The sequence below is a fragment of the Phaethon lepturus genome, unplaced genomic scaffold (genome assembly GCF_000687285.1).
Source record: "Phaethon lepturus isolate BGI_N335 unplaced genomic scaffold, ASM68728v1 scaffold10241, whole genome shotgun sequence".
Classification (NCBI taxonomy): Eukaryota; Metazoa; Chordata; class Aves; order Phaethontiformes; family Phaethontidae; genus Phaethon; species Phaethon lepturus.
Window position 1 is genome coordinate 1917 of NW_010515530.1, and position 27489 is coordinate 29405.

Consider the following 27489-nt stretch of genomic DNA (forward strand, 5'->3'; position numbering starts at 1 on the left):
CCTGACTTACTAGAAAAAAAACACCCACCCCCCAAAAAAACCACCAAACTCTTACAGATAACTAGTCATTGTAACTATGCAAGATGGCACAGCCAACACATTTAGGACAGAGAATGTACCCATTGAGCTTAGGTGACAAACTCAGACAAAAGGAGCACATTTGTGGGAAGGTTTTGACCCCCTGAATACACACCTCACAGTCTCAGAGTTATAACAAAGCTGCCAAATGTTTTATGTCATAGCTTCCATTTACCTTTTCCAAATGCCCAGAAGGTATGCCAAGAGAAACGCAGCCCCACCAGTTCCTATGGCTGAACAGGCTGCGGTACTGGAGACACTGACCTCTGCCCAAGAGAGCTTCATTTTTGGTTCACAATAAACTCTACCTGCTGAGCTCCGGAGCAGCCTCAGTACCTCCATACAGCAGGAGCTGATGGCAAAAAGTGATGGCTTACACAGAATGTGGTTACATCATGGTAGACAATAACTTCTGCAAGGCACAACAGAGAATATGAAACTGCATACCAGCTTTCAACTGACAACCAAAAGACCAAACTAATGAGGAAGCTTCTGCTGCTGTCATAAATAAGGTAACTTATACAATTTCTAGCTGAACAGTTTTATTCGCACCATAATCTTTACAATATTCATGTTCAGGGTAGCTATTGTCTGGGATAGCTGATGTTGACAGATAAATTACCCTGAACAGCCCACTGAACTAAAGGCAAAATGGTAATTTTCCTTTTTTGTGTCTTATGATTTGATTGTAGTTATAGAATAGTTTATTTTTTTGGCTATTAATACCAGATTTATAACTGATAACAGATGTGTCAAAAGGCCTGTTATGACAATTCCTGGTTTAAGAGCAACACAGAGACGAGGGTAATTGGTGAATGTGATTGTGTTGAAGAAACTCTATGAGAAAGGGTTTGCTGACTCTCAAGCTTGTCCAAGCAAGTCCAAATCCCAAACCCTCCTACCACCTTCTACAGGATCAGAGCACCACCACTACCTAGCTACTATGGTAGCTAGGCAATGGCAAAACTATCAGACCATATAAGCTGTGGCAAGATTAGGTAGTCCTGCTGTCCTAGTCATGTAAAATAGTATGTGTTAAGCATCACCATTAGTCCCAGGTTTAGAATACTAAATCTGATTTTAAATATTGACAATACAATTTGTAAAAAGGCACACAACGATTTTAATTCAGCATGATTTCAAGTACAACTACTTTCAATCTGGCATTCCAAAACAGTCATGCAAGTTTATCCACTGAGGTTTCCCTGTCCTTTATCTTTCTTCATTGGCATTGCAAGATACCCCTTCTCATTCCCTTTCCCAAAAAACATCCTTTCCTACAAACACTATCATCCCACTTTACTTGTATCTCTCCCTTATTTCTTTCTTACCTCCCTTACTGAGGAGTAACAAGCTGCAAGTGGTATCAAAAATCACTGCTCCAGAATCAAAGTGCAGCTGTCAGCCTGTGATTCTAACACCCTGCTGGGTAAATCTTCTGAAGCTACTTGCTGTGGAAAAATAAAGTCAGATAAACAGTAATACTTTTTTGACAGTTTATTTGTGCAAAGGAGAAATATACTGGGACTAAAATCCCAAACTGAAAGCGCCAATTTATAGCATAAAATAGGAAGTTAGCTCCTTCCTCGTTACTTCAGTCTTCAGGTCTTTGCTTGAACTACACAAAAAGTTTTGTTTTTAAAGATAATATTTTTATTTTAAGAAAAAAAAATCCATATGGTGCCAAATGGAAATAAAACAGGAGGTATACTGAGATCCCTTTGAATTTTCAGAAGATGACTTTACTGATTTTGGAATGGTTAATTGAAAATTTATTTGTTTTCAGAAGTTTGAATGGATTTCAAACACAGAACTCTTACTAATTTATGTGACATGAGTATCTCCCCCAGGCGTACTTAGTCTCCAGCATATTTTAACACTAACTGGTTTTGCAAGCCGAAAAAGCTCATGATAATCATACATTACTCACATTGCTAGTCACACAGAAAATGAATAAAAGCAGTTTCCTTCAAATAAAGTGCTTTTCTCTTTTAAAAAAAATGTACATAGGTCAACCTTTAACAAGACTTATCTTACAAAGATAGTTTTGTCCTTAGAGTTTAAATGTAAAGCTTAAGCATTGCAACTCATCCCCTCCTAGTTTTAGTCCTGATTCCATTATAAGTCTTATTTGGAATAAAAAAAACTACAAACAAAAGACCACAGAACAAAGAAAACATTCTAAGCCAGTCTGGAACAACCAGGCCTAACTGTTAAATCACATTTACTGCCAGCATTTAAGTCTTTCTTCATGAACAGTAGGCAAGCATTACCATGTCTGAGTTACCTATTGGCCAAAACACAAGAGATCAGATATAGGAACAGCATTTGAAAATGGAACGAGTTTTTGGGTTTGGGGTTTTGTTTGTTTTTGTAAAGAACCATGGCCATTAGTTCATTCATCATACAGTGTTCTTTATAGTTTGTTCTTTAGACTGAAATTGGCACATTATTGTGAAAGGGGATCTCATTTTCTTATGAATTTTCCTAGAAAATATTACAATTTTCTTCAGTGCGTAACAACTGTCACTGAACTTATCGAATAGGTAGATTACAGTGAATACCTGAATAGTGAACCTAGTTCAGACTAGCACCTTTAAGTAACTGTGATGCTCTTTGTTTCATTGCAATGTTTCTTCACAAATATAGTATAAAAAAAAAGAAGTGTTAGAAGTATTTATTGGCTCTATTTGAAGAACAGGTGTTTTCCAAAGTCATGCTGGGCAGTTATTTTATCAGGTATGTCTAATTACTTATAAGTGTAAAAGACTAAAAGGATTTCACTGTCCACTTAAATCAGACAGTTATGAATACACTGAGGTGTTCTAGTTAACCACTCTAGATTAAGAATTTCAGAGCTGTGCTCAATTTAAAACTTACTAAGAAGAACAGACGTACAGCTTTAACGAAGGACTTCTGCTTGAAAGCTGATTCCGTTACTCCACTGAATACATGAGTTAGAATGTCCCAATGCTACAGACTAATTAAAATGTTACTGCTTAAATTGCAAATCTACTACCACTGACAGCTGCCTGCAATTATTCAAGATTAAGAAAGATAACAAAAGGTTTCTGCTATACAATTTTTTTGTGTGCACATAGTTCAAGTTAGATTAAAATCTGGTCACCCCCCCTCCAAAGAATTCTGGTTATTCATCCAATTATTTTCTATTATTAAAATAAACAGAACTATACCACATACAAAAGTGTTATTTTTATTTTATGAAAACCTGTGGATTTTTCCAATACACAGGTTCACTTTTTCAGACAGATCTGATGATGTTGTCTCCTCCAAAGGAATGCATCCAAAGAATGCAATTAAAATCTGTTCAAAAGCCATAGGATGGTGATGTTTTATATGGCAGCAAAACCAAAGTTTCCTGATGTAGGTAGTCCCAATTAATTCTTCCCTTTTTTCCTTTTCATCGCTTTCCATTCACCTTCCTGTGTAGCAAGGCTACCAAGGAGCTCTTTCACTTTTCTTTTTCTGTCTGAATCTCTGTAAAACAAACAATCAACATGTAAAACATTTCAGAAAGACTGCATTAGGGAAAATAAGCAAGTATATTTAGAGAGTAATTATTAACTTTAAAAAAGCCCCCAACTCTTAATTTTCACCAACACACGCTTTAAATAAAACATTCTGCATATTCTTAAACTACAAAAATAAAACTGCGAAGTTGAAAACACTTAAAACTATCTCCATTGAAAATGTTTGTTTTTCCCCAAATTGTCCAATTCTATTTATTTAAGTTTAGTATGGTTGATCGTTATTGGCAGTCTTGGCACTCAGCACAGAAATAAACACACAGCAGAACAACCCCCAAACTGGTGCTGAAACAAAGGCTACATTACCTCTCCATGATTTCTGAAAGTTGCATTCTAGCCAGAAACTGGTTATCTTTCCGAATCTCACGAATGGCTCCTTTAAGTTCACGTTTATGCTTCTGAATCAACTGCCTTCTTTCTTGCTCCTTCTTGCTGCCACCCTGCTTTCTTCCAAACTCTAAACTGAAACGAGGATATATGTGAGCACAGAACACCTTGACAAAAAACATTTTCATGTTTATAAGGAGTTTTGTGTATGAATACTAACCCAGTTTTTTAATTCCTGCATATTATATGATTAACTTGCAAAATAAGGAGCTGCACAATGAACACCAGAAAAACACTCACCAGACCTTCTAACTGCAAGTCATCATCATGCAAATGACAGACATTTTCCAGAGAAGAGTTACACTTCAATCCCTCATATGTAGCCTGCATTTTGAGCAGACTGAAAAAGCTAGAGTAGAAGACAGACAGACATCTGGACAAAGGTGGAATCTCCCAATATATTTTAAGTTTTGCAGACTTTCTCTGCAGATGAATTCTACAGAAAAAGTTTGACCAGTTACTTGGGGATGAATGGGTACAGCAGAGGAAAGTTGTCCTCTTCACCTACTAGAATAAAGCGGACAATTTATGGCCCCGTAGATAAGCAACATGGCTAGGTAAGTCAGCAGCCAATATAAGGCAGACTTCCTGAATCAGAATACTGTTCTATTATCTAGAAAACCAAACTAGTGTTATTAAAATTTAATTCCAAAACAAAATACAAAAAGGCACACTGTCATTGCAAGCTCTGTAAAAAAGGCCCACAGTTTTTGTCGTTGCTGCTGTTGAAAGGTAGGAAGCTGCTTGGTTGGGGGATATGCTTAAAGGAATGCTTAATCTGATGATTATTTGTCATGATCTGTGACGGAGAGTACAGGAATAGTCTGCCTTATCTTTTGCACCAGTGTAGCATCCCTCAGTACTTTCACCATCCACCCTGACCTTCATATAGTTCATATACATATGAACTACTCACTGTTAATCTTCAGACTTGAGTGCTTGACAGATCATTCAGTAAAGCACCTGACTAGATAACAACAACCACCTTTTTTGAGCTTGAAATCTATTAATTTAAAATTGATTATATGGGCAAAAGTTGACTTCCAGTGCTACTTTTTCCACAAGATAATTGCTCTGTTTCTTAGAACTCCTCCCTCCTTAGAATTTTTCTTTCCCTCCCTACCACGCAAGTAGCTCGTCCCTCGTGATTTGTGCACAAAATCTAGCAGAAAAAAATTATCTGTTTTATGCCGTTTTCCAAATCCTTCTAGCTTGCTGAAAATCTTAGCATTTAAACAGACTTTTCCTTTGCATCAAGTGTTGCTTTACTTACACTTTCACAATTTTAGGTGTATACTGTTTCAATGGCACTGGCTTCTTTTTCTCACATATCAGTGGGGTATAGTGTTTTACATTGTTCTCTAGCTCTTTTAGAGCACTGTGGTACCATTCCTGAAAATGCAAATCAAATTACAATTTTAAAAGCATATCAAAGACACCATAATTCACGATCTGTTGTAAACTGAATCAACAGTAATGTTCTCCCCATATGTTCTTTTTCTGGGAAAAACCACTGTATTCATTACGTATTCATCAATAGATTGGTAACACTGAAATGCTGCAAGCCTTCCAGGCTGGAAAATTTTTAAACACTTTTGGAAGTCTATTATCATGGGCAGTAAGAAACATCTGCAGGTAGTTTCATCTAACAGAGCAGGAAGCAAGACTAAAGGCAGTTTTCAGACTCTGCCTTTCAGGGTCATTTTAAGAATGATTGTTCATTTTGATGGCAAAAAATATAGGCCATTCTGCATTATTTACATTACAAAATCTTGTTCTCTAAGGGTATTTCATGATGTCTCTTTGAGGAGATGACAATTCTGCTACATTCAGAAGAGACAAATTAAGAATTTGAACCTCATTGCTAGAAAAATAAACACCTGCCTGTTTTAAGTAAGGTAGCTGACCAGGCATATTTTTGTTAGTTTGACTTAGACAGTTATAAATACCACCTCATAAATTTGGTAAACATATTTGGTTGTACCAAGGTTTTACAGATTCATTACAAAAGCACGAGCAACTGGATGACTGGACTACTAGTCTTATAAATTAACTCACTCATGGAAGTAATATAACATTCATGGAATGTTATATTACTACAAGTTAAGTGCTGTTCTCTTCAGTTAGAGGGGCAAGATACAATACGTAGTAAAAAAATACCTTTTCTAAACATTCCGTGCTCTTCGGTTTTTCCACAGAAACATCACTGTGATTTTTGAAGAGCACAAAAGGAAAATGCTTGACCCTCGAAAAAAAATCTCACTGATCGTTATACTTTGTTTTTGTTTAAGTACAGATGAAGATCACAGAATTTTTATTAATAAAACAATCACGTCAATTATTTCATTCTTGGGGAACACACCTGCATTTGTTCAGGATATTCATTCACTGGCACATGTCGCGTAAGAAGTATTCTGACAGGATGCATTATTTCATGGAACGATGGTAAAGAGTCATACAGAGCTGCACATTTTTTAATAAGGTCAAAACACAGGGCTAGACATGATAACCTGTTAATGCACAAAAGAATTTAGCCATTTCGCTTGCAAATACCGTAGTGGATTTTCAAATAAAAGGAATCAAATTAATTAAATCTGGGAGCAATAGCAGTGTCTATTAAGATCTTCTGACAGAAACAGTTACAAGGCTATTCTAGTTGTTAATTCAGATTAAAAATTTCACTCTCTTACTACAAGCAAATACCCAAGAAATCCATCAGCAACAAATCCTTATGTCAGTGCACAGAGCACAAGCCAGTACTATGTCTTTGCCACTTCTGTAGACTAAGAAGTTTTTATACTGGTTCTAAGTGTTCTGGTACTGGTTCTGAAGTTCTAAAACTTTCTTGAAACAGAATTAGTTATTCTGGTTTTGAGTTTCTTTTTGAACTTCGTAACAAGATGCTTACACATCCCTGAAATAAGTTATACCGTAACACATGCACAAGGTGAAAATTGAGGCTGAACATGGTTAATGAGTATGTTTAACTGCGGTCTTTCCTAACTTCAGTTTTACTACTTAAGTGACACTTTCTAACATAGTGTTTGTATGTAAATACAGTTATTTGCTTCTGAAGAGCTTGACAGTTCAAAGTAGTGAGCACCTCCTCTATCTTTACATCATCCTCATCAGTTCACAGCTGTACCGAAAAGGAATGAAAGGGCTGAGCTCTGCATACTGTTCGGGCAAAAGATTAGCCATTTCATATGCTACAGAGTAGTACCATAAAAATAAACCAGAATAACTCACTACTATTTTTATTCCTGAAGAGCACTGTCACTGAGATTACCCAAAAGATGGGTCTGTTTGGGATGCCTTCTCTTTATGTATGATGATTCCCTCTACGTACCTGGTATGATTAATTTCTGTTCTGCTGATTTCCTTTAACCTAGCCACAATACTCAATGGCAGATTTTGCTTCTGCCAACTTTCCAGATCCTTCTTATCACACACCAAAAGCAGTTCTAAATTTTTCCCCACTGGTGTAAATGGATGCACTACAGCATAGCCTAAAAAACAAGAACAATAATCATTAAACAAGATCAATTGTAAGCATTCTTTCTGTAGGAAGAAAACTCAAGAACTCTTTTTATGTTAATTCCCAGTGATAAGCACAGGAGAAAAATAACTCCCATTTTTAAAAAGGGAGGGCCAGGGAACTACAGGCCAGTCAGTCTCACCTCTGTGCCTGACAAGATCATGGAAGGAGATCCTCCTGGAAGCTGTGCTACGGCACATGGAAATCAGAGGTGTGATTGGTGACAGCCAATATGGCTTCATTAAGGGCAAATTGTGCCTGAAATCTGGTGGCCCTCTATGACAGGCTTACAGCATTGGTGGAGAAGGGAAAAGTAACCAATGTCATCTACCTGAACTCATGCAAAGCATTTGATACTGGCACACACAACATCCTTGTCTCTAAAATGGAGAGACATGGACTTGATGGCTAGACCACTTGGCGGATAGGAACTGGTTGGATGGTCACACTGAGAGGGTTCTGGTCAACAGCTCAGTGTCCAGGTAGAGACCAGTGATGAGTGGGGTCCCTCAGGGGTCTGTATTGGGATGAGTATTATTTAACATCTTTGTTGGGGACATGGACAATGAGTTTGCACCCTCAGCAAGTTTGCAGATGACACCAAGCTGTGTGGTGTGGTTGATACTCTAGAGGGAAAGGATGCCATCCAGAGGGACCTTGACAGACTGGAGAGGTGGGCCCCTGTGAACCTCATGATGCTCAACATAAGCAGGGTCCTGCACATGGGTCAGGACAATCCCAAACACGGATACATGCTGGGAGGTAAGTGGCTTGAGATAAGCCCTACAGAGAAGGACCTGGGCATACTGGCAGGTTAAAAACCAAGTAAGACCTGGCAATGTGTGCTAGAAGCCCAGAAAGCCGATCACATCCTGGGCTGCATAGAAAGAAGTGTGGCCAGAAGGTCGATTCTCCCCCTCTACTCCACTCTTGTAAGGCCCCATCTGGAGGACTGTATTCAGCTCTGGGACCCCCAGCGTAAGACAGACATGGACCTGCTCAAGTGGGTCTAGAGGAGGGTCACCAAAATCAGAGGGATGGAACACCTCCCATATGAGGACAGGCCAAAAGAGTTGCGGTTGTTCAGCCTGGAGAAGAGAAGGCTCTGGGGAGACCTTATAGCAGCCTTCCAGTATTTAAGAGGGGCCTACAGGAAAGATGGGGAGGGACTCTTGATCAGGGACTGTAGTGGTAGAAAGAGGGGTAACAGTTTTAAACTGAAAGAGGGTAGACTTAGATTAGATTTTAGGAAGAAATTCTTTACTGTGTGGGTGGTAAGACACTGGAACAGGTTGCCCAGAGAAGTTGTGGATGCCCCATCCCTAGAAGTATTGGAGGGGCCAGGTTGGATAGGGCTTTGAGCAACCTGAACTAGGGGAAGGTGTCCCTGCCCATGGCAGGGGGGGTAGAACTGGATGATCTTTAAGGTCCCATCGAACCCAAATCATTCTATGATTCATTCTATGATTCTGTGTACGGGGAGCAAGACGACACATAGGTACATCTCTGCCCCATGGGGAACAGGATGCACAATTAAACTGCCAGGGAGGATGGAGTATTGGATATGTTTAAGAGAAAAGGGCAGGCATAGGACTTTCCCATGGAGTTACAAGTAGAACGCTTTGACCACAGTGTCAAGCAGCACAGGGAGCTGGAATAGGGAGAGCCCACAGTTGCAGTGCATCACTGAGCCTCTCTTGCAACCTCTCAGCAGAGGCCCTCAGATACATGCTGTAGAGTCATTTCCCACTCCAGCTAAGTAGTTTTACAACAAGCATGGAACACAGAATAGATACTGGGGCAGGGCATGCAGAAAACGCTTAAGAATCACTGTGCTTCTGAACACAAGCTGATCTGTGAAATTGTACTTACAGAGTAATATGAAAGAAGCAACTGAGGAATTTCATGGCTAAGAGAGAAAATAACTTGCAGCCTCTGTGCTGATAAAAGTTCTATTTGCTTAGATCTACTTACTGTCAAAATCAAACACCAAGAATTTTTTTGGTGTGACAATATATCAACATTCCAGAGAACTGGCTGTGTGCTCATTTTAAAACATTCTGTGTTGACAGCCTAACCATCATTTATCAGTGATACTTCCACCATGAATATTTAAAAATGTGATTGGATACTTTGATAGCTTCAAAACATCAATACTGACTGAAAAAATCTCAAAGAGAACACTGTGCCTCTAACGTATCTTTTATTAAGCTTTTCCTCACTGCTAACAGAAATCAACACCATGCAAATTTAACTAGTGCAAAATCATTAACAGAAATACAAAGGAAATAAAAAAGGTTAAAATCTGATCATCAATCACCACTAAGTATTTTAAAATAGTTTATCTGATTTTGCAGTATCCTACATTTTAACTGTACCAACACCTTTGTAGATCAAACATTCCTAAGAGATTACACAAAGGACAAAAATACTTTAAGTACTATGTAATCCACCCACTCCATAACATCTTCTCAACTCTTTCTAGGAGTTCAGCTGTCAGTGTCCTGAGAATCCTGGGCTTAGCTCTGATGCAGCCCAGCTGTGTAACCTTGGCTTACACTTCAGAGAAAACTGCTAAGCTGTGAGAAGCAGCTGGGAGAAAATCTGTAGGGTACAGCCATACAAGATAAAGTTGAAACTGGAGTACTGAGCTTGTTGAGAAAGGGATCATTAGTAGCTCAAAAATTCAAAAGAAAAAAAAATGCCAGCATGGAAATGCATAAAAACCTAAAGGGGAAAAAAAAAGATAGGAGCTGCAAGACGATGACTGAAGTATGGACTGAAGATGTATTGGAACACTGCAGCAATAGAAGCTGAACCTTCCTCACCAGACTGATGACTACCCAGAGAACAAAGACTCTTCAGGTGTCTTATCAAGACTAATGAGCACATTAATACATAGATTGTAGTTCATTAAATCCCAGATGTCTTGAGAGTTTGCCAACAAATAAGTTCATTTTTCCACTTGAGAATATCCTGCCTGCAGAGTCCCTTCATGCATGCTAAGTGACACTCAGAGTGACCCAGGCACAGATACTAACACACGAATGAGTTACTATGCTCTGACAAAGCTCCTCATAAACAAACTACTGTCACTAAACTTGGCAACAAAAAAGCCCCAGATCTAGAATAACTTTAAAGCTAGAAATGAATCCAAAAGAAAATGTCAAAGAAAGAAGAAGACTGACAAATAAAAATCCTTTGCTAGCATATGCATCGAATTGAAAAGATAGTTTTGTTCTCCCTGTTGTCTGTGCAAGCTCTTAAGTTTACATAGTTATGTTACAGCACAGATTAACTCTGGTTGTGGGGATAGCTACCTTCTGTTGCACTACAGCAAATCCATGTTAAATAAGTAAAAAGGAAAAATACCAACTTTGTGATATACTTCTCTCATTCACCTCGGTGATACAGCTATTAGCTGCAGAGGAAGGGTATCTACTGTGAAGATATGGGGTAACTCATCAGGAATGCATTAGGGACTGTGAATTTCAGAGCATAGTCCCATCAGTCTATTTAAAACAACAGTATTGAAAAAATATTGCACCGTGTGCAACACGACTTCATTTGTTTTAGTAACCTTAGTTCTTTCCTTCCTGCCCACAACACTAGATGATCTAGTTCATAAGAAGATGCCCAAGAATCAAGGTTGTGTATGGTTAACCTAGCAGATGATTTTGGTCTTTTGTTCAAAACAATAAATTCAGTGTGAAAGATTTTTACTGAAATTTTAGAGATAAATGCTAATGCTGATTATTTTACTTTATAATCATTTACTCTAAAGAAACTCACCCTGGGCATGTTTTTTGGGTAGAGATATGTGAAGTACTCCGAGAAGAAAATTGATGAGTTCTGGTACAAATCTTCTCGAGAGAGATACATATTCCAGGAACAAACAGCATATAAATAACCCTTTAATAACATCTTGCAATGTTGTAATGCGACACTAAAAGAAAAAAGGCACAAAATATTTATAATTAAAAGTTTACACATCACAAACAAATATAAGATCTCCCAAAAAGAAGGAGTATTAACTAACTTGTACACATTTAAAATCTGTAAAATTACACCCTTTGGCTTTCCCTTGCCCTCACTAAAGAGTGTACGCAGAATTGAGTCAGAAGCCTGTCAGAACTGTTTTAGCCACTAGAAGGTGCTAAACCACAAACAGTAAGTTCTTTTTGCTTGCTTGCTCTGCTATCTGACCTGTTGTTAAATTTTAGTCCTCGTTTTTTGCTCTCTACTTTCAGAAATGAACCAAGGAAATATAAGGCTCAGAGCAACCTGGATATCTGACATCAACAGAACAACCAGCTCAAGACATCTTTTGGATAGCAAAATAAGGACATGTATTAACCGCACTGCAATGCATTGCATTAGGTATATTTTCAAGGAAAACAAATACTGCCAATTTTAAAGCAAATGTATTTCTTAAGTAGGAACAAATGCAATATACAAAAATCACTAATGAGTGATTTCAGACTGTATTCCATCTGTTCTATTAGTCCCACGTAATTTGCCATATAAGGATTTTTTTATGTGACAGCTTGAAAAAATTATTAGCTATGGTTTTGAGAGTCAGAGTGTACTCTGCAAGGGTTTTTTCCTCTTCACTTTTTCTTCCAATTACTATGTGTGACCATACCAAACACAAAGCTGCCTTTTCAGTACATTTCCAATGTATACATTAATACTAACACATATATTTGGAGTCCTAGGAAGAAACAAGGAAATGAAGTTATATACTGAAATACAACATCATAGACATACCTTAGTAAGTAGCTGACTCATGTACATAAAAGCAGGTGTTACAACTGGATGCCAGAAGTCCGAAGTTGGAAACAGCAGAGATGTAATTTTCAAATAAATAAGCTGATAGCACATAAGACAGAGTAAGGCAAAATATAGTAAGACATTATTCCCAGGATCTTGACTTCACACATATGTAACTTATTAATAACTGTCATGTAGTAGTCTAAAAATACTACAATATATGTAATTTTGAGAAATATGATATGATACATGACCTATTTATTGTGACGACTGCTTAAGTTACATGAGAAAAATGGAATACCCATTCTAGGTCTAACATTGCACTAATTCAACAAGGCAGCTGAAAGAACAACCAAGAAGGAATCGTGTCTCCCAATGCCATTTACTCCATAAGAAAATCTGGCCCCCTTCAGCCCACCACAATCACATTCTCACACATTCTCACAAACAAATGAGCAAGTGGCCACACAGGACCTGTGACACGTTTCAACAGGTCCTCACCACAGACAGTTAAGTGATCAGGATCCTCGGGCACTAGCACACATCGACAAATAACGGTTGTAGCCAGAAGTTAGGTACACTTCTACTGGAGGGTACTTGTTAAAGAGCTACAAGTGACCTCCTGTCAAGACCATACGGATGTTAAACAGCAGTTGTGAGGTAATTCTGAAAATTATCTAAGTGGATATTTACATAGTAAACTAGATGCAAGTAAAGTTTTATTGTCTCAGCTCTGTTTCTCTCTCTGATGTTTCTGTTGTAAACAAATATTCTCCTGACTGTTTTGGTTACTAAATACCACAGTCCAAATTTCAGGGTAGATTAACTATAGGCACATACAAGGTCTACTAACACAACTGGTCTAACGAACGTCCATTCAAACAAGTCCTCTGAGAATAGAAGAGTGATATAATTCTGCCCTAGAAGATAATGATGGCTTGAAACCTGAAAAAGTCCACTGAAAGGAATGAAAGTCGTAAGTGTTACTGGTGTCACAAGGATGACTGACAAAATAAAAATAGAAGTTAAAAGCCCTCTACATTTCCTGTAAAATCCAAAACATCCTGAATAAAGACTCTTCAAAAGAACTCTATAAATATTTTCCAAGTGTAAGAACCAAGTCTTCTAAGCAAATCCTTCAGTCTATTTTCTTTCAATAGCCTAATTATTCCATTAAGCAGCACTCCTTCATCCAGCTGGGAGACAGAAAACAAGTAGCTCCCTCTGGATTACTGACCTATGGTTTGTCTTTGAAACTTTTTACTATAATAAACAAATGTTAATTTTGCATATGCTCCATTCGTTAATTCCCTAACAGTCATTTACCTCGACACTGAAAGAAGAGTCTGTTCACATTTGTCACGGCCAGTGAAATTTTGAAATATTACTAACATAAGAAGGAAAGGTCAATTCTTTCCAAGTCATTAATTTAGCAATTATCATATATGAAGTACTAGGAAATATTGTATTTTTATATCCATAATAATATTTCATTGTTATTTTTGTTAACCAAGGAGATAGTGCACTTCTATGGAGCACTTTTTTAAATATTTGCACTTAACACAAGCAAAGAAATTCACAAGTTCTTCCCAGAACTACCCATTTACATTTCATCAGGAAAACAAAGAGTCACACTTCTATTGTGAAGAACATGTGTGGAGGGGGCTGTTTGTTTGTCTGTCTGGATTTTTTTTGTGTTACAACTTATCTCCAGAGAGGCAATTTAAAATACTGAGAAACCGAAGAAGTCACAGATGCTAATAATTCATTACCTACTTTGAAATATAAAATTGAATTTAATATCATCTCGCATTTTTTGTCATTTCTGTGCTAATGGAAAGAACAAGAGATTTTCCTAGCAGTATGCATTCATTACCGTGTCTAAACCTGGAAATGTTGCACGGCCTTTGACTTCAATTACTTCTTCCATATCATGTGCAGCGTCTCGAAGGATAAACTTAATACTGTCACTGGCTGCCTCAGGAAACATCTGGCAAAGATTGTACAATGGCCTATTAACAAGAAATGTAAGTCATAATCAAGTTACACCACTGATGTTAATAAAAAACTGATTTTTAAGCACCTGTCGTAAGATTTCTTGTGTTCCATCTACATTGTAAGAGTAGAGAGATATATATACACATATACAGTAAAACAGTAACAAATTCCCTGAAAGAAATTATTCTTTTCAGGAATAGCCACCCAGTATAGAGATTGCTATGGTAATACTTTTAGAGATAGGTATTTTTCATTGGGCCTTCTAAGATAATCTTTGATTTGGTGGTTTCTAAATCTTAAAAAAAAAAAGTTAAAAACTTTAACATACACTCCCAAATAATCTGCTATCATTAAAACATATCCTTCTGAATCTCCTAACTCTACATTTTACTGCACTGAGGTATGCTGGCACATACCAGGCAGCCCACTACTCTAAACACTCTCAGCCAATGTTAAACAGCATGTGAGGCAGCAATGTGGTTAGCAAAATTATTACTTAAAACAAGAAAAAAATACCCACAAAGTTAGGTCAGTTCCTGGCCTATGGTTAGTGCCTACAGGGAGATGCAGTCAGGAGTCTGCATCTGTTTGGTCAGGGGTTTTCCAGTATTTTCAGTTAAAGCTGTCTGTAACGATATTAATAAACCCCAGTTCTAGAAAACAATCAAAACGTGTTTACACTTTTTTACAAAGCCCCAGCATGTGCGACAGTATCAGCGGGTCAGTGCTCTTGCTGATGAACGCAACCGAGCGGTGAATGCTAAAGCTGCACATAACAGATTTTTTTAAAAAACTTACTTACTTTAGTATGAAATAAAAAACATATGCTGAAAACTACATACAAACAACTCACTGAAAGAAAGCTGTCCAGCCTGCAAAGTCAAGGTAAGAATCACAGACTAATTTTGGTTGGTAGGGACCTTTGGAGATCATCTGATACAACGCCCTGCTCAAAGCAAGGCTAACTTCAAAGCTGGATCAGGTTGCTCATGGCTTTGTCGAGTTTTGTGTATCTTCAAGGGTGGAGATTCCATAGCCTCTCTGGGAAACTTGTTTTAATGTTCAGCACCTTTGCTGTGTAGGTATTTTTTTTTCCCTTACATCTAATTGGAATTTCCCTTGTTGCAGCCCGTGTCCATTGACTCCCATCCTTTGCTGTATACCTCTGAGACAATTTTGGCTCTCTTGTCACTATAACTGCCAGGTATTTGAAGACAACAATGCCAAACTGACAACTTCCTGCAAAGTGTTTATTTGGAACTTCTGTATGAGCTTGCTATAACACTCTTTAATTCCATTTTCATCTAGTTTTCTGAGTGAATTCATAGAATGGAAACCCATGGAAAAAACAGATTGCAAAGGGAACTGCACACAGTCATTGCAAAGCTTAAAATCCTTACTCATCAGTCTAAATAACTTTATATACGGAAGTCTGCATGCATACATGGTATTATTTATCCAATGCCCACAAAAAGCATATTACAGATCAGAAATTACATTCTGAGGTTTATGAAAATGTCTTGGTACAACTAATAGCTCAGGCAATACATGAAAAAAAAAAGTTAAAAGAAATATAAATAATAAGACTACAAGACTACAGAGCTGGAGAGTTACCAGTTGCCTACAATTCCTATGGAACTATTCAAAACAAACAACATGCTAAATGCTTTACCCTAGGTAGCTTTTCTCTTTAAATGATAAAGTCTATAGGATTTATTACTTACAGGACCAGTCTGTCAATTGTTCTGAGCTCTGGTAAATCCAGAGTTGCTAACTCCCCAATATACTCCAAAAGGAAGCCAAACAATTTCTGCAAGAAGCGTAATATGTTAAAATTATTAGTTTGTTGGGTTTTTTTCTCTCCCGTTGTACTTACTCTTAAGCAACACAAAACAGTGATACAGAAGTTAGGAAATGAAGAGTGGTATGCTGATTCTACTGCTATGCACAAGCACCTATGTTTTATACTGCTTCCTGAATACTTACTTAAACTTACCCTGCAATTCAAAGTTAATTTTAAATCTTAAAACAAAACAAAGTAACAAAACCCTCATACTTCCAACTTTGCTTTGTTTCCCACTGCAAGGCTTGGATGATTGCATTTCTGAATTCTCTCCAGTATAGTAAGCTGCTGTTCTATTGTTCTTCCAGCCAGTAAAGACTTAAATGTCTCATAGGACTCAGGAACTAGAAAGGAAAAACAAAAATTGACCAGACAAAAAACTCAAACTTAACATACTCAATTCAAGTGAACATCTAACAAATTTCCAATCTGAAAGTGTTGTTATTCAGAACATACCGTACAGCTTTTAAATAATCACCTTTGAAACACTAATAACCTATCAGCATATATGTAATATTATCTATATGAACATAAGTCAGAAAATAATGTAAATGTTTTTCAGTGATTATTATTTCCAATTGTATTTGCTGCCTAAGCTGAGCACAACTATGCTGACGCACACAAAGCGGAATTAAACTTAAGTACACATTCAACCATAAATTTACCGCAATACAATTAGCTCTATGTTTAATTCACACCTAACTAGCTTTTTCATGAAGGATATTAAGACAAGTAAGAATCTTGTCACTAACAGAAAATAATTAAAAAAAAAAATACAAGCCCAACCTGGAATATATTTAGTCTTTTGCATAGTCTTTGAGTTATTTTAATGTGACTGCTTTCTGGTTAAAGCAAAACCTGAACATGATTTAGAAGGCTTTGTGTAATAGAAGTGATCTCCTTTTGATGGAAAAATGCAAGCACTTGAGGAAGTTGTTTGAAAGGTTGTTTAATCTTCTGACGGATACTTTTGTTAGAGAAATCTATAGTAGAACAATAGTTAGATGCATTATGTACTTAATATTAATGAATGATTTGCGTACTACTTGAAACATGCCTCCTCCTTCCTCCTAGGCACAGAATCAAAAGGAGTCAAATTGAGTGTCTCAATTTAACAATACTGTGATGTTATATCACAGGGGTCAAACATCAGAATCCTGCCTCTCTAAGCATCTTCTCTGACAAAAATGTCAGTCCAAACACTTGAGAAAGTAACATTTTCTCATTTAAGTACAGAGAATACTATTCTGGCTTCCCTTATGCAAAACACTATCACTTTGGACTGGATGTGTTGGTGGTCTTCAGAAAGGAGCACAGATCTTTTCATTTTTCTCCCCAATTATTTATATTTCAATTCTAAGGGTGATTGGAGGAGCAGGAACAGCTCTGGGGTGAAACAGATCTGGTTCCCACTGCTCATAGCATGATTAGGGCTGATCACTAAGAACAGCAGTTTTACTGGCTACTCTTGGAATAGTAGAAGAGAACTATTAAGCAAAATGTCATGGATGAACAGGAATATGTAAGATCTTATAGGGTAGAAAAAGAGACTGGTTATAAACCCCCTGAAAACAACAGGGATCTCTGTATTGGTCTTTTGCTTACCAGCAAATGTATAGGGAAGCTCTGATTTGGCAGCTTCCATTTTTGGGTCTAGTTCCTCCACATTCTGTGATTCATTTTCATTTGTCTTGGGTTTCTGCTGTTCTTTATTCCCTGCAGCTTCTTCTTCACTCTCTAGGTCAGATTCAAGATCAGAGTGGCTGTCTGCAGCACCATCCTCCTCATCTTCACTAGCAGATTCTTCATCACTTTCTTCTTCATTCTCATTATCTTCCTTCCCACCTTCCTCCTTGTCTTTTTCCTCCTCCTCTTCATTTTCAATATTAATTCTTCCATCCTGTTTGTAGAGAAAATAAGCCAGTTAAAACACTGATAAAGCGACAGCAGCTTGCCAGAATCACCATGCAAAGCCATCATTAAATACATATGAACAGGATCTGAGCCTTGCTACCTGACCAAGCAGTGAATGAGTGCTGTCCAAGAAAGGATTTTAAGGAAAGCACATGCATACAGATGTAAGAATAGCAGGGTATTTCCAAGGGGTTGTAAGAAACTGGAAGACTAGGAGGTAGTCTGTGAGGACTAAAAGAATCAACACAAAAACTACTAGCAGATGATATGAAAAAAATTCAGCATCACTTATAGAAGCATTCTTGGTTAAGAAAAAAACATATTCCTTCTATGTATTAAAATAGCACATCAGATAAATATTGGTTCCAATCCCGATTTTATTAATCATCAGTTTAAATTCACATTCACAATTTGTATTCTCCCCTTTGAGGACAACAGCAATTCCCTTGCTATTTACATGTAAGAGGATGAGAGGATCAGTACGCACACATGTACCAGTCAGGATGACTCACTACACCACCTTTAAGGTTAAATTGCTCTGCCACCTTAATCAAAGCTACTTCATAGGGGAAGGGTTCTTTCAGAAACCCACACATCCTCAGGATGAAATTTGGTGGAAGTTGTATCAAATACAGTAGAAACTTAAAAAAACCAAACCACCAAAAACCACCAGGAGGGCTAAAGCCCTCTCTTCAGCCCAGTATAGCAGGAGTATAGTCAGCAGATTGAGGGAAACAACTATCCCCTCTACTCGACTACACAGAATACAGAGTCCAGTTTTGGGCCTTCAGATACAATAAAGACATCTATAAACTGCAGCAAGCTTAGCAGAAAGCCAGCAAGATTGTTGAGGGCCTGGGGCACCTGCCATATGAGGAGAGGCAGAGCTGGGCTTTTTCAGCCTGGACCAAACAATCACCTTCCAGTACCTACAAGGAGGATCACTGAGAAGGCAGAACACCACCCTTCATCACAGTCCACAACAGGAGAATGAAAAGAAACAGGCCTAAGTTGAAACAAGAGAAGTTCAGACTGGATATAAAGAGAAACTTTTTCACTGTAAGAACAGTCAGTGGAACAGGCTGCCCAGAGACACGTGCAGCTTCCATTCTTGGAGATTTTCCAAGAACAGACTGGAAAAAGCCCTGAGCAAACTGGTGATTTCACAGCTGACCCTGCTTAGAGTAGGAGACTGGACTAGAGGTCTACACAGAGGTCACTTCCAAAGTGATTTTCCCATCATCTTTTCATAACTCTGAAAATTCTGAAATTTTAAACCTTACCTTGTAAGACAATAAACGTCTGTCATCTTTATCCAGGATGAAGCCATCAGCGAGATCATCAGCTGACATGTGGCCGGGTTTCTTTTTATTTGCCTGTTCATCTATTCCACGCATTCGACGTATTCGATCTGCCTGTGTTTTAGAAGAAATACCACACAGAGATGTGAGCCATCTAGATCAGTCAGGTAACTACACCAGAATGGAAAATCCCTCAAGTACTACAGCTAAGAAAAATCAAAGGAAAAAAAAAGTTAACTGGGATTACTCAACAAGTTGATGAAAAGAAAAAAAAAAAACAAATGAGAAATTATGGCAAAAAGCTGATGATACCTTATTTTTTGTGGGGAATGCAATCTGATAAGAGCACATAACACAATCGGATTGGCTTATTTGAAAGGCTTTAAAACTGGGTTTAATCAGAAACATTATGTTCTCTCATTTTAAAAAACTTACCTGTTTTGCTTATGAGACAATATACGACTGCTAGAAAATGGAAGCTTCTAAAGTGTTTTAAGATTCTGCAGTGTTGATCTGTGCTTCCTATATATATAACAAGTTTGCAGTAAACACAATCATATCCTATGATTTTTAAGATATACTCAATCTGTAATAGATTCAGTGGGCAATATCTGAGCCAATCATTTACAAAAAACTTTCCACCTGGGCAACCAGATAGACTGTGTGTCAAACAAGATGACAAGAACAGAAAAGAAAAAATTCTTCTTTCTGTTCCACTATTAGTTATTGAGCTGTTATGAGGTAACTTGAAGGTACTGGTACTGAATCCCTGCAGTCCTAAGTGTATCCCTAGTATATCAAGACAAAAAGAAAAAAAGGAGAGAAACATTTACCATATTATTGATTCTTTACGTAAGACTCAGAGGTCCACATAACAGAAAGAGCATGCAACATTTCCCAAAAGAATCCTATTCCTCTGCAAAGCAAAGCTATATATGTGCTACTGCTGTACTACTCTTGCAACACCAGAAGAAAACAATAAATGACTTGCTGGTGTATTAATTCAACTGCTGTGCAACTTGATACTCCCCCTTACTGTCTTAGAAGCACTTCTCAACTCTGAGTAACATTTAAAGGCAAATTGAAGTGAGATTACATTTTTACTGAAGAAAGATTAACTCATTTCATAAACCTCACCAGTCACGTACTAAGCCTATGTTTTCTTGTTGTGATATCAGATTGCAAAGAAAACAAACAGAAGATTTCCTGAATTCACCCTGACGAATTGCAGTTTAGTACAGCCCCTTTCAATTTACGCTCAAGCAATGAATACAAGTGGTCACTCCCAAAAGACAGGCCAAAAAACAATCTAAAACCATAAACTGTATACCTCCAGCTTCTGGAGTCGCGCCTGTTCCTCTTTTGCCAATTCTTCTTCTGTCTTCATCCTTTCTGAAGGTTTTGCTTTCATCTCGAATCCAAGTTCTCGAACAATCATATCATATTCATCAGGCTAAAGAAATATTTATATAATTGTTTATTATCTTAAGTTTTATTATTCTACTTTGAAGCCACCCCTCTGCCAGGCTAACAGCTAAGAAGTAAGACTGTTAAGATATAAGGAAAAGATCATTTCCAAAGAAAGCTGCAAGAACATTCAAGTCTGTATTAAGACAAGGAATGGAATGAACACTTGAATAGAAATTTTCCTGGAATTTCCCTCTCCCCTATTTAAGTTACTCACAACTGAAAAACTTGTAAGTAGTATCTTAAATAAAAACTGGTTTACTTACTAATTGAAAAACTTTAAAATATTGTTTATTAATAAAATACTGTTTTCTAAAGCATCTAAATTTATAGTTTACATTTCACTTTATGCCACCTGACATGAGCTAAGTCTTTGTTATCTTAGTTACATGGATGTCTATCTTACAGAAAACAAAAGGGATGTGATACTCTGTGTTTAAGCAGCATCCCTTTTTGTAAGAACAGTATGCAATTTGCAACAAGGAAACATCTGTTGTCAAGTAAAAGTTGTTTTATCCAAGGAACACTGCAAAGGCATTCAAACTAAGTCAATGTTCTCAACAATTCCAATTCTTCAAGAAAACATATTTGATGTAAAAATAAGCTGTAGCCAACAGTGCTGTTCAACCTGCAACCTCTCTCATATTTGTTAGGTAATTAAAATCAGATAAATAGTATAAAACCCTCTATTACTCCAACTAAAACTGTCCTAAAAATGTAGCATTCCTTTAATGGGAATAGCAGGCAACATTTTATTTTACAAAGTGATGAACTTTGCCTTATACTTCACCCACTGTAAATCAAAACCACAAGTTATTAGAACAAAAGCCAAAACTTTACCTTGGGTTTTTCTACTTCTTTGTCCTTTCTCTCCGACTTTGGGGTTTTGCGGGCAATAAGGGTTTGGATTTTCTTCCAGTCATTGTCAAGCTTTTCTGTGAGCTCTAATGCACTTTCTCTCTGAGTTTGCCTCTCTTGCTAGAAAAACAGGAATCAAAGACAAATGCAGCAGTTATGTTCAGATGAACATGACATGGCATTTACAGCCTAAAACCAAAATATTGTATTTAGCAAATGAATAATTTTCAATACTGAACATTTTAAAGGTGTAAACATTCTTTATGGAAGAAGCAGTATAGAATTACGCTGAATGGCACAAGGGTTGCATACAGAAAACAAGTTAGTGAGAGTCAATAGAAGGGGAGATTTGGGGACACAAAGGAAAGGCAAATATTCAGTGTATAGTCTAAAATGACTATACTAAAAATACATGTAAGAGGATGAGAGGATCAGTACGCACACGTGCACACGTGCACTAAAAATACAAAGTCAGATGGACTTTATTCAAGGAGATTGGACTCTTCTCCTAGACAGCTGTCTCCTTTGTTTTCTATGCCACTACTGTTTTATTCTGCAAAGACAGAAATTGTGACAGCTTCTGAATCATGCTCATTTATACTTCAGGGCTAAAAACTCACCTTTTCTTGTTTAGATTTGGCTATCATCTCTTCTATGAGTTCCTTCCTAGATTTAGGTTTTTCCTCCTCTTCATCTTGCTGCCCACTTGATGCTTTTTTACGAAGGAGGCCTCCACCCCCTCCAAAGTGAGTAGCAGTTAACTCAGCTAGGGGAAAAAAAAAAAATTAAGACTGTGAACACTTTTCAAATCCATACATCGAGGCTGCAGTGCTGCGGCTGCTGCTGAGACAGTATCTCCCTACACTTCAAGAATGGGAGCAATTAAAACTATTGAATCAATCATGTACTATTCTCATCCCAATGGGAATGGACATAACAAAAGAGATAGATGATAGGCATATAATTTATGCCTACAAACATTTTGTATGAGGTAGGAATGTATTTTTTTCAATATTTTAAATAGTATTTAGGTGCAGAGGTGCAACAAGGCAACCAGAAAACTCACACTTCAGATTCTGCCAAAAGGGCTCAAAATACAGGTACCTATGTAACACTGAAAAGACCACAGATTAAAGAAGCTTGCCAGGTAGGTAGCTCGAACTTAACGTCTGCTAAAATCCAGAGAGCTGTTCTGTGTGTGGTTAAGTAATCAAATCTGGCTTAAACATCCCAACCAATTACATAGTATTCTCTCTCATTGAAAGACAGTACTGAACAAATGATATACATGTACCAACAATAAAACCAGCAGTGGGATACTCGCTGACATGTCTTACCTGACAGTGTTCCTCTTTCTTCTGTGTCACTGTCACTATCAATAATATCATTTAGTTTTTCAACTTCTGCCAAAGATTGGCCATAATGAGTCAACTCCTCATCTTCATTAAGATTATAGATATTCTTCTTTCCATAATTTTGCTAAGAAGAGTAAAACAAATCAATTAAATAACAAATAAAATATTTTTAATTCCCAGGCCAACAAATTAATAAAGCCTGTATACTGTGTTCAGTTTTGGGCCCCTCACTACAAGAAAGACGTTGAGTGCTGGAGCATGTCCGGAGAAGGGCAACGAAGCTGGTGAAGGGTCTAGAGCACCAGCCCCATGAGGAGTGGCTGATGGAACTGGGGTTGTTTAGTCTGGAGAAGAGGAGGCTGAGGGGAGACCTTATCGCTCTCTACAACTACCTGAAAGGGGATTGTGGTGAGATGGGCGTTGGTCTCTTCTCCCAAGTAACTAGCAATTGGACGAGAGGAAATGGCCTCAAGTTGCACCAAGGGAGGTTTAGACTGGATATTAGGAAAAATTTCATCACTGAGAGAGTGGTCAAACATTGCAACAGGCTGCCCAGGGAGGTGGTGGAGAGTCACCACCACTGGAAGTATTCAAAAAATACGTAGACGTGGCACTTCAGGACATGGTTTAGTGGGCATGGTAGTGTGGGTTGATGGTTGGACTTGATGATCTTAAAGGTCTCTTCCAACCTTAACGATTCTGTGATTCTGTTTTTAATGCTAGTTGAGAAGATTCTTATACCCGTGTTCTGTTCCAGCAGAGCACTGGAATAAGAGCACTACCAGACCAATACTTTCATTCAAATACATTAAATATTAAGTGAGAGAGTATGATCTTATTCTTATACTAATATAGAAGTGGAGTAACTCAGAAAACCTAAGGAAGCTTAAGTTTTACCTGCATATCAGCAACATATATATCAGTATGATGAGGCAGAAAGAACAGTACTGCACATACAATTCACATTACAGAATGACAGCAAGTTACAGAGTTCTTCTAGCCAGCAAATGAAATGGCTGCTGTTCAACTGCTGTACTGGAATCTTAAAGAGTACTTGATGGTGGTTGCCTCTTCCTAATTAAATTCCCAAATGATAGGAGTCAAAGAAAACCAGTAAATCTGCTTAAAACTGGCTTTCTTGCATATCAGTGCTCAAAAGTGCTCAAAGAAATTTCTGCTTCAAATAGCTGTCTTGCAAAATGAGAAAGTTTTCATGAAAAATTTTTGATTCCCACAAAAAATTGCTTTTTCATAAAAAGTTCCAAACATATAAATTAAAAGAAGCATTACCTTGCAAAACCCTCTGTTAAGGGGGACACTCCCAACCTAAAAAGTCTTGTTTCTTGTGGTAGGGTTTTTTTGTTTGTTTTGTTGTGTTTTTGGTTTTTTTGTTGTGTTTTGGGTTTTTTGGTTTTTTTTCTTTTTCTTTTCTTTTTTTTTTTTTTAATTCCTATACTTTACCTGTCTTTCCAAAGTGAATCGTCTGATCATCTTTTCCTCTGGACTTATTTTGGTGTTATATTCACCAAAACGTTTATCTTTAAACACATTTGTCTTCTCCCTTTCTTTATATTCTTTCAGTAATGTTTGAGTACGCTAGAACAAAAAAACGGGATCAAATTAGAAACCAAAAAGAGCAACTACTTTCACAGCCAAGGCAAAAAGGCTCCATGGTATCCTGGCAATATAATCTAATTTATCAGAATGCAATGAAAGAGAAGGAAAAATTAGCAAGAAATGAGATGGGAAGCTTATACAATATATTCAGAGTCATTAAGTTCTCTTACAAGCTGCCCATATTATGATAAAATATGGTACACTGTATCTCACCTTTACTTTATCACATATAAAAACTCTGCATCGCCACTGCAGAATTCTGATTTGTCTGAAGCTTAGTAATACAAGAATAGCATATTAAAAGAAACTAAAAAAGCCCCATTTTCAGCTGAACCTTTTTTGGTCTTGTCATCTAAGACATAAAAAAACCCAAGTGAGTACATACATCTAGCGCTCTGCTTTAGTGTTGAGCACAGGGAGGTTATGCATCAAAGCAGTAAAGGGAAGTTTAGCAGACCTAAATGAGGTAGCATGTGCTGTAGTTATGCTACAGGTAAGGAGTCAGGCTTACTTTTCAATGCCAGACATCTAATTCATAACAAGCATTTGATTTACCTTACTATTAAATAAAACTCAAAGACCTTAAAATGTGATAGTAAACATTTATAAAGTTTTCTAAAATCTGGACAAATAGTCATGAAGACTGAAAGCTAATTTATAATTTCATGCTGAAGATCTTATATAGTTTCTAAAGGAAGAAAATGCTGGCCATGTTTAGTCTGAAAAAAAAAGTTTATTGAAAACACGTTAATTGAACATTACTGGAAGGTACTGTTGCTATTCATATTACCATGAACTCACCAACTGCTGCACTGAAGGAAAAGGCTGTGTTTCCTACAACAGGCCTCTCCAGCCTCATTGACCATTCACAACTTTCAGACACTCCTGTAGCTGACAGCAGAACTCAGGTTTCATCTATTGCTGTCCCAGTGCTACCTTGTATTTACTTCTTGCACAGAATATATGAATTATTATGCAGCTTAACCACTTTACATGAACTTTAATCTCTACTAATACCTTGGATACAGAAAAGCACTTTTGTTTATCAATTCTTTGATATCCTCTCTCATTCATAAAAAATTATTTAATGTATCATCTCTCAGAATGCATGCAAAATGATAAACTATCCATTTCCTTTTGCTGCACTATTTTTAAAAAGAACTTCTCCTTTCATTAAGTGCTTTAAATTCCGTTTGACAACAAGATTTTATGTAACATGTCAGCGAAAATCTCGGGGGCATACTTTCAAATTACACTTTTTTCAGCTTTAATAGAATCTACAGAGACTTTAACTTCTTTCTGGTTTGTTTGAAGTGACAGATCATAAAAAATTCCAGTGCTTCACACACAGATAGGGTAGGTTGCTGGAATCCCAGATGCATAGTATGACACAATGTTCTCCCTTATGCATTACAGATTTTGGTCAGGTAGCTCGTGATGTCAGTAGAGAAAGAGGCAATTTTAAAACAGTGTAAGGGTGGAATAGAAACGATTTACTCTTCTTAAGTTGTACGAACGTTCTTATGAGAGCAACAAGGACAGATCACTATTTTGCATCCCAACCTACTTCTACAACGCAACTATTTAATCAGTGTGCAAAAAGTCACATGCACGTTTTCCAAATCAATGGTAGTTTTTTTGTATCTACACATTTCTCACTGCATTCAGACCTTAGTGCCCTGTCAAGCTTTCACTATTACAGCAATGTTGCACCATTACTGAGAAGCTTCACATCCTGTAGCAACCGAAACCGACCAACATAATGTACACTGACAACCACCTGCACTCTGGTCCAGTACTCGCTTACCAACAACATGTGCCCCCATGTATTCTCGGCCTGGACTATCTGGTCAGTCATTCCCACACATGCAGTAAGGGAGACTTGCACTATTGAACCCAGTGGATTGCATTAGAGGGAGATGTTTTCAGCAGGCTCTTGATCATCCTCTGTGCAGTGTCTGGTGACCAGCCACTCCTCCTGTACACAATGGAGATAGTCTCTTATCTCATCTGAGATGGCTCCAGGCTTATCACCTCTCCACCACAGCTACATCTACAGATGCCATCCTTCCTCCCAACTTTTGATGTCCTCTTACCTTCTTGATGGCCTTGGACCGTGAGACACCAGGCAGCCCCACATCATTCTTGGTCTTCCTCCCCAAGATGTTAAACTTCTGCCTGTTGACCTTCACCTCAAAGGGGTTGCTCTTGACCATGGCCATAGCTGACTTCACGGGGCCCCGGGCTGTGGAGGGCGCTGAGACCTTTCGCTTCCGCTTAGCTGCCTTCCCCATTTTTGGTTTGGCTGCCTTTGTGGATGCGTGTGGGGAAGGAGAAGCTCAGTACTCACTCAGCGTGCGGGGACCAGCACTGGAGGTGCAAATGGGCCGAACAAAATGGCGCCTGGGGGAGCAAAAACCCCTGCACTACCCCTCAGACCTGAACTCTGCCCTCCGAGGCTCTCCCCAAACCCCGTGAAGTGACGGCGGGAGGGCGCGGAACGTAACAGAGGAAGGAGCGGACTAGTAACAACCCTCCCAGTAACAACCGGCGTGCTCCAGCACTCCCACACGAGTACCGACAGCCTCACACTTCTCGCGAGAGCCTTCCCCAGCTATCGCGAGATTTGTAGCTCCTCCCCTCCCGCTTGGGGATGGGCCGGGGAGAAGGCCGGGAAAGGTTTAATGCACTACATATCCCAGCACGCAGAGCGCGGCATGCGCCAAAGAGACGCCGTGCTGCCGCGCGAGACCTGCTGGGAGTTGTAGTCCCAGGGAATTAAGGAGGGGAGGTGATACAGGCGCGCAGGGGC

General features: G+C 38.1%; 1 protein-coding gene across 1 annotated transcript; it reads right to left on the minus strand.

Moving 5' to 3' along the window:
- Positions 1-3331: 3331 nt before the first annotated feature.
- NOP14 (NOP14 nucleolar protein) lies at positions 3332-26971 on the minus strand. Its single transcript, XM_010295798.1, has 18 exons — positions 26774-26971; positions 24522-24656; positions 23043-23184; positions 22326-22471; positions 21688-21825; positions 20711-20833; positions 19363-19494; positions 17771-18065; positions 16379-16509; positions 16047-16132; positions 14201-14336; positions 12322-12423; positions 11344-11497; positions 7363-7522; positions 6376-6523; positions 5287-5405; positions 3933-4088; positions 3332-3576 (listed from the first exon to the last, which is right to left on the minus strand). The coding sequence occupies exons 1-18, from the start codon at positions 26969-26971 to the stop codon at positions 3477-3479; spliced, it is 2601 nt and encodes an 866-aa protein (XP_010294100.1). The 3' UTR covers positions 3332-3476.
- Between the last annotated feature and the right edge of the window lie 518 nt (positions 26972-27489).

Coding starts and splice junctions, on each gene's coding strand:
- NOP14 (XM_010295798.1), bottom strand. CDS start 26,971: ATGGGGAAGGCAGCTAAGCGGAAGCGAAAGGTCTCAGCGCCCTCCACA. Junction 19,495..20,710: donor CGCGACTCCAGAAGCTGGAG/GTATACAGTTTA, acceptor TCTAAAACACAG/GCAGATCGAATACGTCGAAT. Junction 18,066..19,362: donor GACGTTTATTGTCTTACAAG/GTAAGGTTTAAA, acceptor CTCTACAAACAG/GATGGAAGAATTAATATTGA.